The sequence below is a fragment of the Castor canadensis genome, chromosome 8 (genome assembly GCF_047511655.1).
Source record: "Castor canadensis chromosome 8, mCasCan1.hap1v2, whole genome shotgun sequence".
Lineage (NCBI taxonomy): Eukaryota > Metazoa > Chordata > Mammalia > Rodentia > Castoridae > Castor > Castor canadensis.
The window spans coordinates 1,128,441-1,149,022 of record NC_133393.1 but is presented as its reverse complement, the minus strand read 5'-3'; the positions used below and the strand labels follow the sequence as shown (position 1 = coordinate 1,149,022).

At 39.1% G+C, this 20,582-nt stretch overlaps 1 protein-coding gene across 7 annotated transcripts in view; it reads right to left on the bottom strand.

The window, feature by feature from the left end:
- Positions 1 to 20,582, bottom strand: part of Khdrbs2 (KH RNA binding domain containing, signal transduction associated 2) — a 497,340-nt gene that overhangs the window by 278,571 nt on the left and 198,187 nt on the right. For all 7 annotated transcript variants that reach the window (XR_012450579.1, XR_012450575.1, XR_012450578.1 and 4 more), the window contains exon 4: positions 7,183 to 7,329. Coding sequence is in view for 1 of the 7 variants with exons in the window: in XM_074081820.1 (XP_073937921.1) it covers positions 7,183 to 7,329 (147 nt within the window). In the remaining 6 variants the exon portion in view is untranslated. The remainder of the gene's footprint in view (positions 1 to 7,182; positions 7,330 to 20,582) is intronic.

Below are 20,582 nucleotides of genomic sequence, written 5' to 3'. Positions count from 1 at the left end.
TGAGCTTAAAGTTTTTTCAGCTCTGTAATTTTCTACAATTACAGAGTCTACATAGGCTTGATTTGCTATCAGAGCAGCAGAGAATTCAAATGAGTTGTTGGATATAATATTAGTTTTGCTTATAGAACATAAGGTTGATAATTTCATTCTTATAGGGGAGGTATGTGTTTGGTTATGATATCTAAATTCTAGAGAAAGGATTATTTCCTTTGTACCACAAGCTGTGTACCTTCTAGCAAATTCAATGTGCTTCTGTAAATAAAGGACCTTTCTTACACAGTGGATCTCTTGTGTTTAAAACTGTGTCTGGGGTAAGAGGACTAGTTCCAGCTGAAACCTATCCTCTGTGTAGCTCTTCTACTTAAGGGCTTAAGGACACATCTTTTACCTGTGGGAGAGTCTCCTTTCACTTTTAAAGGCATTTCCTTCTTCATAGTATCTATCCTTGCTTACAAATTATGTTTGTAAAGCTTTTCAAATTCCTTGAATATGAAAAGATTAGAAATGGGGAGGAAAGGGTAGAGGAGGGGCAGGATGTAATTCTTTTTGGGAGAATGTGCTAATACCAGATGGTGTTCTCTATCCCTGCAACCTGCCTTGGGTCACACAAAAGACCAGTGAGATTGGTTTATTCTGACCTAAATAAATACTATTTGGAAAATGTGAAGTCCCAGATGAGAGATGTGGTTTGAAACAAATTGAATAAAGCATCTTAAAATTCCAAAATCATCTCGTTATATATAAGACAGCAAGTGAAAAGGCTGTATTACACCAGCTGAGCCTTAAACTCTAAATTTCAGAGCAAAGAAAGTAAAGAAGGAACAGAGTGTGTCTGAGACACAGTAGCAAGGTAAATAATTTTAAAAATCACCACAGAGTCATTAAATAAATAGAAATGTGGTATTCCTGTCTGTAATCCCAGGTCTGCAGGAGGCCCTGGCAAACGGATTGCAGTTTGAGGTCAATTCCAGGGAAAGATGTGACACCCTATTAAAAAAAAAAATTACTAGAGCAAAAAAAAAGGGGGGGGGGCTGAAGGCTTGGCTCAATGGTAGAGCCTCTGCCAAAAAAAGCAGGTGGCCCTGAGTTCAAACCCTAATATCAACAAAAACTAAAAAAAGATAATTGAATTGCTATAAGTGATCCTTTTCTTCATGCCGATGTAGTACCACAAAGACCACATTAAGTACACAGACACAAAGCACCTGGTAAATCGTCCTTGTATTTGATGACATTTTGTTTGCATCCTTACACTACGCTGAGAAGGCTGATGGAACAAACAGGAAGGTACCAAAAACAACAACCAAAACAATAAAATAAGAACAACCCAAGATCAGAGACAGAGAGAAAATGCATTTTGCCCAGGAGTCTTCCAAGTTCTCAGGACATATACTGTCTGAGGGACCTATGGCCAGTCCATGGCAGCTCACTGAAGGGAGCTTCAGAGTAGAAAAATGACATCAGTTAATCAAGGAAGGGCAATTCAAAACAAGCTTACACTGTGTCTCATGTAGCTGCAAAATTAGCTGTTAGAAATGCAGGAAGCAACTACCAGAACAGAAGGTAAAGGCACATTTCAGGAGTACACAACTTTGCAAAAATAATCAGTTTTTAAATGTAACTCTCTATGAGTTTTTCTCATTATATTTTTAATTTTTCAGTGTGAAATAGAATCTTTGACTGTGGGTCATCAGCCACTTCAGAAAGGTTCCAAACTTTCTCTCTCGTCCCCTCTTCTCCTTCTTGTTCTCTTGGTGATTTCCCTTGATGCTAGAAATACCACATTTCGTTTGGTCACTCTGTTCACCCTGTCATCGCATCATCCTTATTGAACCATAGTAACATCTAATCTGGTATTGTATTACCAATATCTCACAAATGAGTCCTTATAATATTTAACTTGTAAATTTTAGAAATAGTTTTATAGTTCTCAAATTCTACAAGGATAGTGGCTAGAATTGTGCCTAATATATATCTGGTGCTCAGAAGTATTATCACAATAATGAGTCCATCATTTATTTGACCTATTTCAAATTGTCTGCTCAGTTAAAATTTATGCACTTTGACTCCTATCATTGAGGAGTCAAATGTCTTGTTTAGCTACTCCCACTTATGAGAGCGAGCACAGGTCAATGTCACCATATGTCTACTGTGGTCCTAAGTCCAAGAACAGAATCGACATTCAGGAGATGTTTTAATTGGAATGGAAATTTTACATTTGATCCTCTGAAAAGCTTCTTTTATTAGAATCTGATAGTCTTAAGAGTTAAGACTCTTGCCTTAGAGATCAAACCTGTGTCTCTGGGATCCACAGACCTTTGACGACTGGGTAACTCTTTAGAAATACTGCTAAGCCCACGTCTTAAGGACTATTTATGGAATTGCAAAAGCAATTCTTACTACTGATTATAATATCAGCTAGTGGGGAAGAAGTAACTCATCAAGATGAAATCAAGGTGCTGAAAGAAGTGAGCAAATGGTTCCAGGCATCTAAAAAGTGTCACAAACTCTTGAAGAGTGGCCTTGGGGACTTCAAAACTCTAGCTACAAGTGGGGCTAGAGAAATTAGTGATACATTGCTTATGAAGACACAAAGTATGTTATCATATCCTAGCCTTGTATTCACAAATTGGCCCATGGCTATGCAGGGAGCATTTGATTATCCACACTGATGGGACCAGTGGACACAGTCAAACCATTTCTCCCTGCTTCTCTCCTCTGTCTTCCACATGGCGTCAATCAATTAGCAATGCTGAAGAATACTGGATTGCAACAGTAATAGAATACTGTTAATAGCTCAGTCTCAGAAATGATGATGACTTTAGCTATGTTCTTAGTCGTAGGTCTGTGTTATCTATTATGACTTATCAGAAAAGAAGAAATACTATTATTAAATCATAATTTCTCCCAAATAAAATCTGAATATGACCATTATGTTATATCAACACAGGTATTAATTGCATAAATCCTTGTGGCTTTGAGCTTTTCTCCACTAGCTACAATGCTGTTAGAATATGGTTAATCACAAGAACGAAAAGGGAATTAATTGGTTTTCAAGACAGCAACAGGAGGGTACTCTTGACAACATTTTACCGACCATAACACTGAAGGTTGTTCTTGTCAAGAATATTACCCAGGGGGTGGGCTGTTTTCCCCTGTAGACCTGAATTCTATTTTTCACTCTACAACTGATCCTGCTTGTAGCTATAAATGCTGACTCCCTGTGTAAGCCAGCCCAAATTCATCTGGCATCTCCTACCTGTGGGTCTTTCCATGCATCGATATTACTTTTGTTGGCTGGTGGGTGTTGGCTTCCTACATTGTTTTTTACCTGCATAAAAAAACTGGTGAAATTTTCACTTGTATCAAATTATGGCATGAATTTTAAAGATACACTATTTATGTAACATATTATGTAAAAAACAAATTTGTGTAAAATTTTATATTTATATTCTTCCAAAACATAAAAAAAGTCAGGACATGAAATTCTAGATCTGTTTCCTTTTTCTATTTATTTATTTTGGGGGGCACTGGGGCTTGAACTCAGGGTCTCACGCTTTCTAGGCTTGCGCTCTATCACTTGAGCCACTTGGCAGACCTGGTTCCATCTTCTGGATTGAAAATACTTGCATTCCTTTCCTATTTTCCTTACATTTACTCATTCTCCTGTGAGACCCATGATTCTGTAATCAGTGCCATGTTTTGACTTCAGAGCTTGGATTATCGTCTTTGAAAACAGAAAGCAAGAACATCTATAAAGAAGCAAAAAATTTTTACTTTTCCTCCATAGCCAACCTCTTGATAAGTCTCCTATATGAGTTTATCTCAACTTTGGAATAATATCTCCTAATTGCCCCATGACTATTGATAAGACACACATCCAATCCAAGGAAAGAAGTAACTTGGGATGATCAATGTTTTGTTCTGTGTCGACTTGACTTGCAAGTCTTGTGAGTGAACCTAATAAAGGGAACACATACACAAACACGTGAAACTTTACATAGGGATAAATGATCTATCAGCTATCGATCAATCTATTAGCTATCTTTTCTTTAAATTGTATAGACCTCTGGAGGTGATCATTTGAAACATAAGTGAGGCACAAGAAATACTTAAGTTCTATCACTTCTGACAATATTAAAGTGCTGTGTAGCAAGCTGTCTTGAGCAGAGACACTGAGGCTACAACTGGGATAAGTAAAAGCCAGTATTATGATTTCTTAATAGTTATTGGGGAAGGTGACAAAATTACCTATTTATCATCTATGGCTTACATCTAATTTCCCATTTGTGTAGAAAGTCATCCTTCATCTTTGCCCTGCAAAGCTACATAAATACACATGCAACATGAAGAATCTTGGTGAATGCATCACAATTTCTAATCATGAAACCATGAGTCATGTTTCAGTCATGACTTAAGAATTAAGAAGTAGTTAAACTTACTAATTCAATTTAACTAAAGATTAGAGTCAGAGAATATAGGAGAAAAATCACAGAAATAAACAATGATGTCAGTGCTGTACCCTAGAGTTGTACAACACACAACCTGCACAGTAATAGGTGGTGGTCCTGGTACCTAACAATAGAACAAAGGAATGACATTAAAATATGATAATAACAGGCTTTGCCCACCTCCCTACAGCTCACGAAGGGAAAGGGAGTGTTCCAGTATAAATGAAGCATATATTAATGTATGATTTTATATCTCTTTTGTCACTATTTAAGTAATTTATTCAATAGTCCTAATCTGTACTTTTAAGGCAGATAAACAAATGCAAGAAAAACTTCAGTACAGCACATCCCTACAGCTGAAGGTAATAATGTCCTACTGCCCTGACATTCTTCCTGTTTTGATAAGGCAGTGGTATCTGGACAGAGACAAGCAGGCTGGGAATTCCCCCAGGGCAACAATTATCATATTGTCTTGAACAACTCACTTAGGTGTTATGGGTTCTCAAGTTGGTAGTCTTGACCTGACATCTGGATGGCAAGGAAACAGCTTTCAAAGTCCCTTAGTGCACAGAGAGCATGGTGTGTTGGATGAGCCAAAGCCAGCCCACTTGGAGCACCATGAAGGGGAAGCAGACACACAGATGTGAAATCACAGGCAGAGATAGTCACACCAGCCAAGGTAAGATTTTCCATTGCTCATCAGGATCTGTATATAGGAAGCACCTTCATTTGGGGCTACCGCTCCCCAAATGTGACCCAGGGAGTTACTGTGTTTCTCTGTATCTTTCCAGCTGCCTTCTGATTTCCTACTCCATCAAACTGTCAAGCAAATATGGCTCCAAGTGTGAGGTTGAATGATGAAGATACAGTGTTGGCAGAGACAGACGTGTTAGCCCAACTCATGCATGCATGTACCACCCCTGAAGACAAAAATGAAGGGAGAACAAGTGCCATGAGGTCTAAGAGTGAGACAGTGAGATTTGTTGACATTTATAGTAAAGGAGGGTTAACACAGACACAGCCTTGGTCCTATATATTATATATATATATATATATATATATATATATATATATATATATATATATAAATGAAATTCTGTTTTGTCTAACATATTTTGCTTCAAAGTAAAATATGGATTTTCTTTTCTCCTACAACAATAAAATAGGTTTAAAAATCCATTCATAAGTGCTTTACAATATCCTTTCATAGTCATTGTCTTGTTCAATATTCACAGTAACTGAGACCATGGCTCACATGGTAGGGCACCCGCCAAGCAAGCACAAGGTCTTGAGTTCAAACCCCAGTACAAAAAAAAATTAAAAAAAAAAAGAGACAAGAGTATTCATGATAACTGTCAATTATAATTATCTTCATTTTAAAGATGAATAATTTAGATTCAGAGAATGTAAATGACTTGTCTACAGTCATGAGCTGCGTAACCTAATTCTGCACTGTGTATAACACCAGAGCTAGGGTCTGAGCTAAATATATTTAAATTCCTCACTTAATATACCACTAAGCATTTAGTTTGAAAACAAAAGGAAGATAAAACATGAAATCAATGTTCTTAAGAAATATGAGACTTAGGGATTTTTTCAGATGAACACTTGAAATAACTGTTACAGAAATTCTGTACGAATATGAAGTTAAGGAATTCTTAGATTGGTATGTGATTACTCTATAACTTTGTCTTGACAAAGATTAATTTTAAAACTACAGAGATAATATGACTAGATCTTGATGCTTTTACAATCTGGAAATTATCTGATTTTGTTTTTCCTTTTCCTACTCTCAAAATCACTACCAGTTGGTGAATCTTATCCACTATTTCCTGTGAGATTTTTGCTTAGTTCAGAAATATACATTTCTTAGATTTCTTTCTCTCATAGATTAATCTCTCTTTTTCACCCTTCATGCTGAAGATTTTGCCCAGGTGCTAAAGAATACGTTCCACAGAATTCTCACTATCTTATCCACAGCTTTAAATCTTACCAAGATTTCTGTTTGAATGACTTCTTGGAATGCTAAATAATTGCCCACCCTTAGGAAACACCATTCATTCAGCTTCCTCCATTTCTTAGAAAATCAATAGAGTTCCACTCAATTCACAACCAAACTTTCTTCCTTACAAAGTGAACATACTCTGTTCTTCTCCCCAGTGCAATGAGCATATTTTTTCTGATTTTTGCTTGAAATAAAAAAAGTTTGCTTTCATTAATAGTGATTATTTTATGCTACATTTTATAATCGTCCAGCTCTTGTCATACGGTCACATGAAAACAGGTTGGTTCTTTTAAAATAATGTCATTATTTTATTACAAATCTAATTACATATCTAATCTCTTTCCCTCTCCACTGTATCTGCAAGTGCTTTCTCAATAATAAATTGCTAAAAATACATGTCCAGTGATGAAGGCAGAAGAGAAAAGCATACATTTCATCTGGATGTTTGTACTTATAGGTTGGTCTGACTTCACGCCTGTGCACTGGTGCATAGCATACAATGCACTGAAAAAAAACACTGCTGTCAAGACAAGCATGTGTGACAAGACACCGTGTCCCCAAAAAAGCACTTTTTACATCCTACTTATTCTACTTTGCATCAACTCTGTGGACAGATAATTACTTTGCAATATGAGTTTCCTCTTAAAAGTCAGTGAAGATCAAAGGCGTGTTTTAAAATAGAAACTGAGGAGAAACATGTTTGCAAAAAAAATAAAAAACACTTACAGGAACCAGGAATTTTTTAATCTCTTCCAATGCATGACTCATACGTGAATAAGCCTCCCCAGGTGGAGCAAACACTTCAATTAGTACGTGAAGTTCATCACTCAAGTGAGCATATTTGGCTTCCCCACTCTTCCTTAGTTCTTCTTCCTGGGAAAGAGATTATTTTTAGAAATACAAATCCACTCATTTTGCATTGATTTAACATTTACTGAGCATATGACAAAAGCCATCATCTAAAGCAAATTTTCCATAAGTAGAAAGAAACCCTCTGAGAAATAAAAACCTGGCACAAGGCATTCGAACATTTAAAAGTCATTTTTGAGTGTTTGAATGATTTTTTAAAACCCTGGCATAATTGTCATCCACAATAGATTTTAATCAACTAAATGAAAATGCTTAACTTCTGAAAAATAGTCACAGCAATGCCATTAACTGTTTAGGACATATTGCTATATTTTGGAAGGAAAGGATTGGTTTGGTTCTGAATTGTGTACTTTGTAGATAATAAATAAAAGCTTATCACTGCATTCTCAAAGAAGACCCCAACTTCCTAGCTACTTTTTGGGATTTGTTGGTCACTTGCTCATGGTGAGAGGTAAGCTAAGAATGCAAACATCAAACCTTACCCATGTTTCACGGAATCATGGAGCTTCACACCCAGTGTTGTCCATGACCAGCTGCCTCGGCTTGGTCAGTAGGGTGTGTAATGGGATGCTGGGTGGATGTGAGGTTTGCACTGACTTTGCACAAGCTGTGCAGCTTCTGTCTAACCAACAGTGTACTCCTACCGATGAGATCGCTTATGGTTCTGTGGCTAGGCCGTGAGCCCGGCCCAATTCACAGTCAGTGCAGAGCAACTCTGCACATTAATTCAGGTGTTTTGTCAGTGTGGGCTGAGTACTTTCATGTACCATCTCCAGTCGCAGTACCTTTGCACACACACACACACGCTGCAGATCAGGAAATTGAGGGTTTGAACAAAGTTAGGACTCAAAAAATTCATCTAATTTTGCAGCCAGATTTGCATGTTTTAGAATTTCAATGGAGCAAATTTTGGTTAAAAAGTTAACATAAATAATATTATGTTTTACCTTCATCATCCAGTAGTTAGTGAAACAATCAGCAGTTATTTTATTAAATTTAAAAGGATAAAAATAAACAAGTAGTTTAGTCTTACATGGAGATTAAATGGAAAAGTGACATGAATAGACCTAAACTGGATAAATTAAAGGAAATTCGCTATTGATTTTATGTCACCTGTTTGACCCATGCTAATTGGGTGTTACCTGATTAGAAAAGTGTGCCAATTTAAACCATGATGGATCCATAAAGAAGAGAGGTGCCCTGGTGTATACACCATCACATTCCCTTCCTGTTAAATCTCTTCCAAACAGCACCTTTCAGCCTTCAGACTCACTCACTTCCATGAACACACTTTCTACCTAAAGCTAGACTTTTACTCCAGGGTTCTCAGTGTGAGCAGACAAAGGCGCCAGGGGTACTGAAACCCCTTTTCTATTCCTGCTGGGAAGTACAGTGCTTTAACTCTGAGCCCACTTGCTTTCGGTATAAACGCTGTAGTATTTAGTTCAGAGATTTCTTCTTCATAACTTGACAGAAATCAGTAGTTCTTTATATTTATTATTTACTTTTACATATTTATTTTTTATTACAGAGATTTCTTGATCCTTCCCTTTTCCCATTACTTCCTAAGTTAGTTTCCATCTGGTTATTACGGTTACTTGCCAGACAAATTTTGTGAGGTCTGTATCCTGTGGGGTGTGAATGCAGAGGAGGACTGTAGCCACCGGACCTGTGATATCTCTGCAGTTGAGATAACAGCCTGATGCTTACAAGGAAATGAAGCCTGCCTTTCAAACACCATTCGCCTCTTGTCAGCCCCTTCTCCTGTTTAGTTCTGTCCACAAAGTGGGAAGATTAAGTAAAGAAAAGCTGCACACCTGACAGCTAATAATGCTTTTCTTTAACCAACAAGAAACAACAACAAAACAAAACTCAGCAAGACTGACTTTCACTTTAAACTAGTGCATTTCACATCGTATTAAGCAAAGGGCACAGAACATGTTGCATGGATGTAGTTTAGGTTGGAAGCCTGTGATTGAGGCTGAGGGTTTTAAAAATAAAGTGACACTGTCTGCGTGTGGGGGGCAGTGTGGAAAGAGAACTGGGTGTGGTGGTGTATGTATGTCTGTAATCCCAGCACTCCAAAGACTAAGGCAGGAAAACCGAGAGTTGGAAACCAGACTGGGCTGTGGAGTGAGACCCTGTCTCAAAAAAGTAAAAATTAAATGAAATAAAATAAAGATAGAAAAAAATGAAAGAAGGACGGGGTGGGTGGAGAGAAGGAAGGAGGGAGGAAGTGGTTACTGTCGCTTGGATGGTCAGGAGGAACGGTCTCATCTTCAAAACTGGGAAGTCTAAGAGTTGCAATGCATTTTCTACATATTTACCCCTCTTACTCACTTTTGTAACTATTATTTTGATATTTGTCAAATAATAAATCTGCCTCTTTGGAAGTATTTAGTGAGTTCTAATAGGTAGAATTAGTAGGTGTAGCAGACCTACTGCCACCCAGTCTCAGTGTCTGAATGTATTAGAAACTCTTTTTATTTTTTTGGGCAGCACTGGAGTTTGAATTCAGGGCCTCATGCTTGCTAGGCAGTGCTCTAATGTTTGAGCCACTCCACCAGCCCTAATTTTGTGTTGGGTATTTTTGAAATAGTGTCTCATGAGCTATGATGAAGCTGGTTTCCAACCATGACTCTCTGATCTTTGCCTCCTGAGTAGATGCATTACCCACCCATGTGGTCCCTGGCTAGAAACTTATTTCTTGTCCAGGCAAGGCTGCAGATAGATGTCACGGTTTGTGGATGTCTCCTCCCACACAGAAACCCAAGTATCCTGGCTTTGCTCTCCATTGGCTCTGCACTACTCTGGTTACTTGATCTACTTTCATTGCTGGCCTTCAGACAATGACTTGCAGTGTTGATGGATTACAGTGTGAAAGAAATCACAGGAGAAATATTTTCTTTTAAGTAAAAATATTAATTGCTAAGCAGGAAAACTTCTAAACAAACTTAATAGGAGACATTAAATCTAATTTCATGCCCCCCCCCAGTACTCTACCCTCTGGTAAAACAAATGTAAACTGTTATTTTTATCACATTTTTATAGAGAAAACAGCATGGCACAGAATAAAGACTAATTATAATTTGCATATTACATTTATTTTTAAAGGGATACGTAAGGAAGTTTTTATTAGGAATTATCATTTGCATTTTTTCTGCAAAAGAATTTTTCTCACTTGTGAAATATTTTCATAATTCACAGTAGTATAGTATATTCATTGAACAATGCCCCCAAGTAAAGATATTTTTTTAAAAAGGTATTATTTAACTCAAGATAACCACCGTTACCATTCTAGTATATTTTCTTCAAATCCCCTCTAAATTAAATGGCAATACCAACCATGTGTATTGTAGGTGACTATGATCTACTGGATGATAGTGGTGGGTAGACTACAAAGTTTTATCATCACAACTATGCTCTATGCCAGGCAATGTTACTTCCTATATTTCACAACAGACAAACTTGAGGTAGAAGAATACATAGACCATAAATCTTGGAGTCAGATGAGGATCTGAAATGTCAAGCTCTTAATCACTGTAGTTGGTATGTTACCAGCACAGGTAATTAAATGTAAGAAAACATTTCATACATCCAGATTCTTCCAAGGTATCCTTGGCCCGGAGCACCTTGACCAGTCATTTCTTCATAAGTCTCATGTAAGCTCCAGAGTTCCTACTGCAGACTTCGGGTCCATTTACCAAGGAGGAATTTTCTTCCCATTTCCCACTAAGGTTCTGGTTCCTAAGTAGCTCCGTATTCTGTCCCTCATGCTGGCTTTTCCTTACCACACACTTCACTAATCCCTTACTAAAAGTGTGAGTGAGCACACACCACATTACTCATACCTCCCTGCCTGCAACACTGAGTTCCCAACGGGGCAATCCTCCAAGGATTTTAGGGCTGAGCTCAGAGCAGTTGGCAGGGGTCCTCTCAGAGGGTCCCATTGTTTTCCTAAATCAAATGGGCTGGCCATTTGTCCTCCAGAGCAGAAGTTATGGTCAGAAAGCCTCTCACCCCAGCTCTAGCTGATGCAGTTAAATTACAGCTGCTGGGACAAACTCTTTTAAGGTGAGACACAGGATCCAGTGACCCTGTGTGTTCTGGCTCTAGACCCAGTTGGCCAATTGTCAACTTGAAAACAAATCTCAGAACTTCTTGAAATATACTAAATCTACACTGATATAAAATAAATTATGAGGATCGTAGACCTCATTTGCAGTCACAAAAAGGCACAGAGCAAAAAGTCACGCTGAGAAGCACATTATAAACCACCAAAAAACAAAACAAAATAAAAAAACCTACCCCATTCTCTTTCCAAACCCTTCCCCTGCTTCATTACCTTGTGTTAATGTTCTTTCTTCTAATCCTAATTTTTGTGCTCCTCTCTCCTTCCACTTGGAACTTTCTAGGGAATTTCAAATTGAGTGCTAATTTCCAGCTGGTACTCAACAAGACAAAGGGAAATTCAGTTAATCACTTCACATCCTTAGGACACTTAGTGGTGACCCTCATTTGCTATGTGTCCTGACTCTTTGGAATCCCATCTCTTCCCTAAGCAGTGTTCTAATAGTTTTGTACATAAAGTCACACACGTGTGTTCCAGTAGTGCTCTTAGAGGGGAATTCTAGTGAGAGAATATGTTTCTATCTTGTTCGATTACCATTTTTTAAAGACATGTCGTAAACTGTGCATGATATGACTTCTTTTAGCTTAGAGAAAATATCACCAAGTTTTTATTGCATGCAGTATATCTTCTGTTAAGCAAAGAACAATATATACCTCTATGTCATGAAGACACACCCAGACCCGGGGATGGTATATTATTTTATAGGGAGCATATGTGAGCTAATGATGATGAAGAAAGAAATCTCATCCAAATTTCTCACATGGAACTTGGGACAGTCATACAAAGTTAGCTGCCAAACCTCCCTTTATTTTCTCCCCAGCCCACCCCAGAAGGGGTGGAGACATAAGGAAGCACTGACCTTGGACACCAGGACATTCCAAAAAGAACCCCAAAGACAAGTTCCATCCACTGGAGCCCTAATCCCACCCCTTTCTTAAGTCTGGCGTAGAAGTGGGGGGCCTCCAGCTAGTCAGTGAGCCACTCAGCACTGAGCTCATTCCTGGCTGAATAAATAAACCCTGTCCTTTCCACCATTAAACTGTCTATTATCAGTCAATTTGCAGATCCCCCCATCACTAGACCCAAGATAGCTAAAGAAAGATTTTCCTCCCCAAAATATATATGTATGTTCAGTGATAATTTATTTTATAATCAAATAACTACAAAATTGAAGCTTGTACCATGCCAATTACTTGTTCTGTCATCAAAAGAACAAACACAGGCCATGTAAATGATTAAAGTGACAGAATCTTGGAGCTCCAAAATAGTGCTTTTGACAATAGTCCCTCCTCCTTAATCCCGCCTAGGGCTAGTTGCTGTCCTGGGAGATGAGACTGGCAGTTGTGACATTAAGTTTTCTAATTTGGGGAATAAATAAAGTGCACCCTTAACACACTTTAAAGAAAAGAAAGAAAGGTCTCAATGACCTGAAACTTTGTAGTGCTGTATGAGCCATGACAACTACCATTAATGACTGAATAGCTAATTTGCATTTCTCTTTATGTATAGAACAATGATGTCAATAACTCAATAAGCAGATACCAACTGGCGCTTAAAAAGCTGCACCAGGACTTGGAAGGAGGCTTAAAAGGGCAGAGGCTCAGACTGAAGAATGTTCAGCTCTTAGGGCCCTTGGTTCCTTCATGTGCAAAAAGAGAGGAAGAAACCTTAGGGGTGACTTTCTAATGTTACCATAAGAATCCATAGCTGTCCAGAAAGGGGGATCAGGCAACTCAAGAGCAAAGTGAGATCTTTCCCCATCCTTTCAGTTGCTTCTGCTAGACTCAGACCCACCGGAGTGGCTCAAGTGGTAGAGCAGCTGCCTACTAAGCCCTGAGTTCAAACCCCATTACAGTCAAACCTGGACCTACTTATGACAGAAAATATCAGATAAGAGAGATTTTTCTGCAAGTTAAATAAACTAACGCAGCATACAACATTAGACAAGGCAAGGTCTAGGATTCCTTGAGCTTTAAAATTTTATGCCTTGCCTTGTGACTTTGATTCAGAAGCATGCTGACATTAAAACTTCAGTATTAGAAAATACTACTTTCCAAATGGGTCATCCTCTATGACATGTTACCAGGAAAATTCAAAATAAATGGCCATTTTCCAGGTTAATTTTTATGCATCTGCGAAGAAGCAACCACTGTGTATTTTATACACATTGCACCATTTAATATTCATAGGTCAATTCAGGGAACTTTAGTAGAAAAAAATAAAAGGATTTTGGAGCCAATGAAATTTAGATTTTAATTAACAGCTCTGATATTTTCTGTGTGAGACTGGTTACTTAATTATTTGAGCATTAGGTTTTTTATCTACTAAACAGACAACTTCAGGTAGGTGCAGTGGTACATGCCTGTAATCCAAGTTATTTGGGAAGCTGAGGCAGGAGGACCCCAAGTTTGAGGCTAGCCTGTGCAATCTAAAAAATCACTAAAACTCTACTACAAATAACTTTAAGGAAATGCATCCTTGAAAGTGATTCTAACCTCAAAAGCTCCAGTGTTTGGAAAGATGAAGAAAAATTAGCATTACTGTGTGTCTTGGTCTGTTCAGGCTGACAGTGAAACCCCACAAACTGAGTGTTTTAAACAGTACTGAACTAGAGGGTCAAGATGCCAGCTGAGGGCCTCAGACGGCCGCCTCCAAGCACAGTCACATCAGCTGGAAGTGCCAGGTGTGCTTCCTTGAAATTGTAGAGCTCAATCAATCGAGATGATTCTCTACAATACGGTACATGTGCCCAGTAGCATTGAAAGGCTGTCATGGAACCAGTTTCTGTTTCATGATGGCCAGGGTTAAAATCCCCAGCTTTTCCACCTAACGTAGTAAGGTATAAATTTGGGCAAGTAACTTCACTATTGTGGACTTCTAATTTCTTACCGAACAATGATGATAGTGATAACAGAAATCACGCAATAACATATCACTATAGCTAAATATTATTACAGCAAATATCTCAGATTTGAAGCAACATGCTAAATTATATATGAACTGAAAGAGTTAAGGTCATCCAAAATCCCAATGAATCTCTCACAAGAAGCTCTTCCAAGGACAGGGATAAACTAAATAGTAAAAGTTGAAATGTGTGATATACAGTACATGCAAGCTTTATACTTTGGTTTTTACTTTAGCAATTATTACTGCCATATTTTATCCTCAGCTATAATTTACTAAACTGCTTTTTGCAGACGTTTTCTTCCCAATTCCCCAGGGAATGTTCTTTTTAACATAAATCCTCTTCAGAAATAAATAAGTCTATTGTCTACATAGCTTTCACCATCCAGAAATCCAAATAAACACCCACTTATTATTTATTCTGTGGCCTGAAAGGATTTGTCTGAATCCCCAATTTAAAAGCACTTTTAAATAAGCAGATGTGGAAATTCCTTTAAGCCAATCACACAAAATGAATGTCCATCCACACATGGTACAGATCACTGTATGGCTAGTCCTTGCCGTCTTGGGCCTGAGTGAGACAAGAGTTCCAAGCAGGGGTCATCTATAGTCCACGTGGTCATCTACAGGGGATCGTTTCTCTGCTGCACACTCAGGTTAACACTCTCTAGGTTCACATGGTGCCAGGGGACGAGTAGAACCCAGGTGACATGTGAAAACAAAAAAGTCCAGGATTTTGAGCAGTGGTGATGAGATCCACCAAACAGAAGCCCACGTGTCTTCAAATTGGAGACCTTCAAAGAGGGCGTGAGCCTTGATTTAGGAAAATCACATCGCACACTATGGGCTACATTACCTGTGTTCTAACTCCGCAAACTGCAAATTGATATTGTCTGAAATAGTGTCTAGATAAAATAAAAGGTCACTTTCAGTTTTCAAGGGAACGAAGGTAATTAATCATGACCAAATGGAATCCATTAGTATGTGAGACTGGGTTCAAACACTGCATATAAAAGTCAGGTTTTTGTGTACGCATGTATGTCAATGGAAAAATGAGACATGTTGAAACTATTCCACAAATGGGGGAAGGGGAGATAAAGGAGAATGGTGGAGGGGGTAAATTCAAGAATGATGTACTTGATACATTGTAAGGACTTTTGTAAATGCTACAATGTACCCCTGCACCACAATAAAACCTACATAAACAAGTCAGTTTTAGGGGAGCATAGCAGTGTGCAGACACAGTTAGTTAAATGGCTTTTCTAACCTTGACTTGCTCAATTCCAATCAGATGTCAATGGGCTTCATTAGGGTTGAGTGGGGAACTGATTGGGGTACATTAGAGAGCAGTGTTAGAAGCCAATGATGAGACAGAGAAAGACAAGGCAGGACCTGAGAACCTGGCACTGGGGAAGGACATCTCAGTGCACTGGTGTCCCCGTGACCTCACAAGAGGCTCATGGAGCTCACCTGTCTTTGATGTGGGAAGAAATGAAACCAAAGATCAAGGGTGTGAGGTGACACCCACATGGGTGAGGTCTCTCTACCTTTCACTGGCTTAAGGATTTTGTCCCTGTTACATTTCAGCAGCTATGGCTCAGCTAATAAGTAAACAGAACAATGCTGAGATGCACAAAGAATATTTGAACATGTGTCACTTGAACACGTGCCAGTTGAACTGCAAGAAGGGAAAGAGGAACACTTGAATCAAAACTCTTTTTTGGAAGCAGTTGAAAAGATACAATGCATGCACAAAAATGAGATGGTGTTAGAAAAGATGATTTTCCACACAAAGGCAAAAAAATTAAAATTAAGGGCTAAATTTTCCCTGTTGGAAACTAGGGAAGAGATTTCCTGTCCTTCCTTTTCCTCAGAGCATTAATTTCTGAAAACTCATAATTATAAGTGTTTTTTCCTCCTTTTGAAATACATAAAAATCCATGTGGAAGCTAGACATGCCCTCTGTCATTTATGACCAGGGATGCCTACCTCCAGGATGCAGGAATGAGCTCTTTGAAATGCAAACATCACTGGAGATAGGAAGTAGGTTTCTGAGGAAGGAAAGGATCCCAATCTCAATGGGTGCCTTGCTCTGAGCTGCAGAATGACTTCCTGAGTGAGGGTAAGGGGAGTTTGTTTTTCCTCTGGAAGAAGGTAATTAGCTAATTCAGACATTCACCCCAATTATGTGTCCCATAATTTTGTGCAAACAGTGCTGTCAAGTCCTCTTACCTGAGCCTCGTTACGGTTCATCTTGGAACATGGATGTCATGTAATGCTGCTGGCTATGTAAAAGTGTGAGGTTTCTTTCTGTTTTTGTAATTCCTTCCTGGAGTGTCTGTTACATGCATAACACTCTGGCCTGGGTGTAGCTCTTCCCCAGCACACAGAGCAGGAAATATTAACCCTTTTCCCACCTTTTAGCCAGAGACTGAAGAGTGGGTGTGTAAATTCCTGAGCTTGCAGAACCCATGGATGGTGTAACTTGTAGGCTCTCCCTTGTCCCCTGGTCGGATAGCCCAGTAGCCCACGGGTTTTGTCCTGCTTAGGAACACCATGTCTGGGTATCATCCATTGTCTTACTTGAATACCTCACTTCTTCTTATGCTAATAACTCCTTCCAAATATACTTATCATAAATAAATCTTGCCACTGTGCCTTTTCTAGGGGAACTCAAGCCAATACCACCAATCAGTTAGTGCAAAAAAAAAAAAGGATGATGAAGTCAGGACACTCTTCCAGAAAAGTTACATGCAAAGAAAATTCCATAAACAGACAAAAATAATGAAGACAATATCAGACATGCAGAGGATAGGTTCAGGAAAGCAGAGGAATTCCACAGTGAGAAGACAGAACACGGGAAGAAAACAGATGAAGATGGTGCAGGTAAAAAGGGCTCCTTGCAGTCCGTCCTTGGTTGAAGAGGGAAAAATCTACAGCAGGGTCCATGAAAGTAAAGTTCTGGTTTTATTTTATTTTGAGACAAGTTCTCACTATAGCCCAGGCTGGCCTCAAACACACAATTTGTCTGCCTCAGCCTCCAAATGCTAGGACTGCAGGTCTGTGCCACTCTGCCAGCTTAAAAACTCTGAGCTTTAAATAAGCAATAATAAACAAAATCCTCATACAAGTGTTTAGAACTACACCTATGAAGGAAAACCTCTGTCATTGGACAAATCCTCTAAAAATTTCTGAATTTTTAGGGATAGTAGATAACAGTCACTGAACCCTTACCAGGTCTTGTGCTTTGCACACACAATTTTATTTACTACTCCAGTCATGGCAGCAAGCACTTGAGGACTGTCTCCTGCTCTGACAGTAACTCCCAAGTCCCATGGTATACTAAGGTGATATTTCCTCAAGCTAAGTCCTCAGCCATAAGTTATGACATTTACTGTACTCTTCCAAGAAATACAGTATTTGTGCCACCTGGACTTAAGTCCATTAAAAAGTTTGCACTAATGGAATAGACAGAGCTTGCTTATAAAAAATGCTAGAATGAATGAAGATTTAAAGTGCTCTAAGTACACACAACTAAATCAATAAGCAAGACAAAAGGTGTTTCACAAAAACAGGTGAAGTGGAAAGGACTTTCAAATCACTTTACTTAGCATGGTGATTCTTAGCAAATCTGGATCCTGTTTTTCTTTTCTAGAAGAGGCTTTCTCAAGAAGCAAATGCTGAGTGAAAATTGACACCAGCATTTTCTGAGCTTCAACTATGGCCCAGGAAGAAAGGAGTCTGAAAAGAAACCTAGGAACCAATTAAGAAGTGAAGACAGCTAGCAGCCTGTGTGGGATCTCAATAAAACAGCCCTTAACCCAACAGTTATTGCCATCCTTGCTCTGAGTCCCAAACTGGCACAGGCCAAGTCACCACTGCCACCAATAATGGAAACACAAACCCCAGTGAATTCCAGTTCTCAGAGAGCAACTGGCCAAAGTGCCTGGTTTGAAGGAAACTTTGGAAGCAGAATCACAATTTTAGGGAGGACATCTTGAAAAACAGACATGTTTGTGGAAAAGACAGAGTAGTATAGCAAAACAGCTCACTCCCAAGTGAAGTGACTAAGCCAGAGGGGAAAACTACAAAGGATGAGGAAGAAGTTGTTGCTGAGTTGTATAGGTGCTGCCCTCTAGGAAGGAAATAGCTGCTGAAAGATCAGTCTGGCTCCTGACATGTGACATAGAGGGTTTTACTTTGCATTTTGCTAGTCATCAGGCAACCGGACTGAGAAGCAAACATCATTAAGGCCATGAATTGGTAAACCAGGGACTAGAACACACATGGGGTCAGTGTGAGCGGACACCCACATAACAGCATGAGTGCAAGGTCAGTAATTGCCAGCAGCAGAAGAAAATGTACTGACAAACCTCAGCTTTCCACAAATCAGACTGAGCATACCACTTCCTGTGTTCAAGCCTCCACTGACATCCAATTTACCTAAAATCCAACAATTCCAACATGGCATCCACACTTTGTTCATCTGACACTGGCTGAATTCACCAGGTTGATTTTCTGCTGTCTCTTTTGACCTTTTCTCTTTTTCCAGTACTGAGATTTGAATGCAGGGCCTCATGCTTGCTAGGCAGGCGCTCTACCACTTGAGTCACTCCATAGGCTCCTGCTATCTCTTTTGAAATCACCACTTTCAATCACAAGAAAACCCTCACCTACATCTGAAGTCATTATCCTCTTCCAAACACATGTGTACCTTTGTTCTTGCAAGTTCCAGATCAGATCTGTTCAGCTATACTTCACAGCTGTTCAGACATGCACAAGTGATTGCTTCAGAGACTTAATGCAGTAGCTTCTAAGTGACGTTATGCATAAATATTTTGTAGTGTATTACTACAAAATTTTGATACTGTCTTACGTCATTTAAAATAGTGAGATAAAAATAAGCATGAGAAAGTTTTTCTGTAGACACCTGACTTACATTGTCTCTCTCTCTTTCTCACTCTTGCTCTCGCTCTTCTATCTCTATCTCTGGGAGGATTAGGACGGAGTATGGTTAAGTGATACTTCTTAGAACATATCTATTCCCCACTGAGTCTTGCATTGATTTTTTTTTTTTTTTGAGTAGAGTGGTTTCCATCCCTTTTTCTTATTCCCATCGCTCCTCTTGGTGCTGTGCCACTATACTTTTGGTATGCTCGTTGGTGGATTTGATTGCCTGATACCTTTCCCTGATTTAATTTGTGTGTTCTGGCTGACTTGGTTGTTAGCTAGGTTGACGTGCTCTATCTGACCCTGGTCTGGGGGTGTAATTTAGCATTAACAAGTTCACAGGTTCAATGCCAGACAGTTGTTAACAAAGTCTATAGAAAAGCCCTTGATGATAATATATATAAATAGTCAGAGTTAAGGGGTAATGCTTAATAGGCTAACTGTAGATAGTGGGGAATTGGTAAAGGTGGCACTAAAAACAAGTGGGGGGTGGGAAAAAGTAGGTGGGTGGGTTGAGGGTTATCAGGGTTGCTGGGTTTTGTGGTCCTTGTGTGTGTTTGGGTGTATATCTGTTGTTGTGGTGGAGGGTGTTTGTGTCAGGGGTTTGCAGGGGACTAGGATTGTGTACAGTTGGTAAAGTAGGATAGTCAGCAGGTGGTGAGTGTGTATGGGGGAGGGGTATTGTGGTGACAGGTTGGGGGAGGATGGGGAGGTGAAGACAGGGGAAAGAGTGGATGAGACGGGGCAGAAAGAGAAGTTGGGAGGGAGAACAATGGACTGTAGTACAGGAGTAGGAGGGATAGTGAAGAGGATGAGAATAAGGATAGAGAACAGTGATGATAGAGTTAATAATACAGGAATTAAAAAAAGAGAAAGAAAGAAAAAGAAACACAATTAAAATAAAAACAAGCTCAGGAAACTATCTTTTGCAGTTTCATGCAGGTGGCTTTGGAGCCAGATGTCCAAGAGAAATGGCATTGTTTGGTGTGGCATAGGGAGGTTTTCCACAGGTTAGGAGTCCAGGATGCCACAGGGTTTGATTCTGATTTTTGTTCTGTCTTCTGCTTGTTGGGAGAAGAATGAAAAGAAAAAAAAATCAAACAAAAAAGAAAAGAGACATGGCTGGGAGCTTTATCCCCAGGGCTGGAGCTAGACACGCCCTGCTGGCTGTGTCAGGCAGGATTTTTGCAGCTATTAGGTGCAGTTAAAGGCTGATTTAAGGGTCAGTCTTTGAATTTTATCTACACCTAATGTGGTGGTGATTATTTTG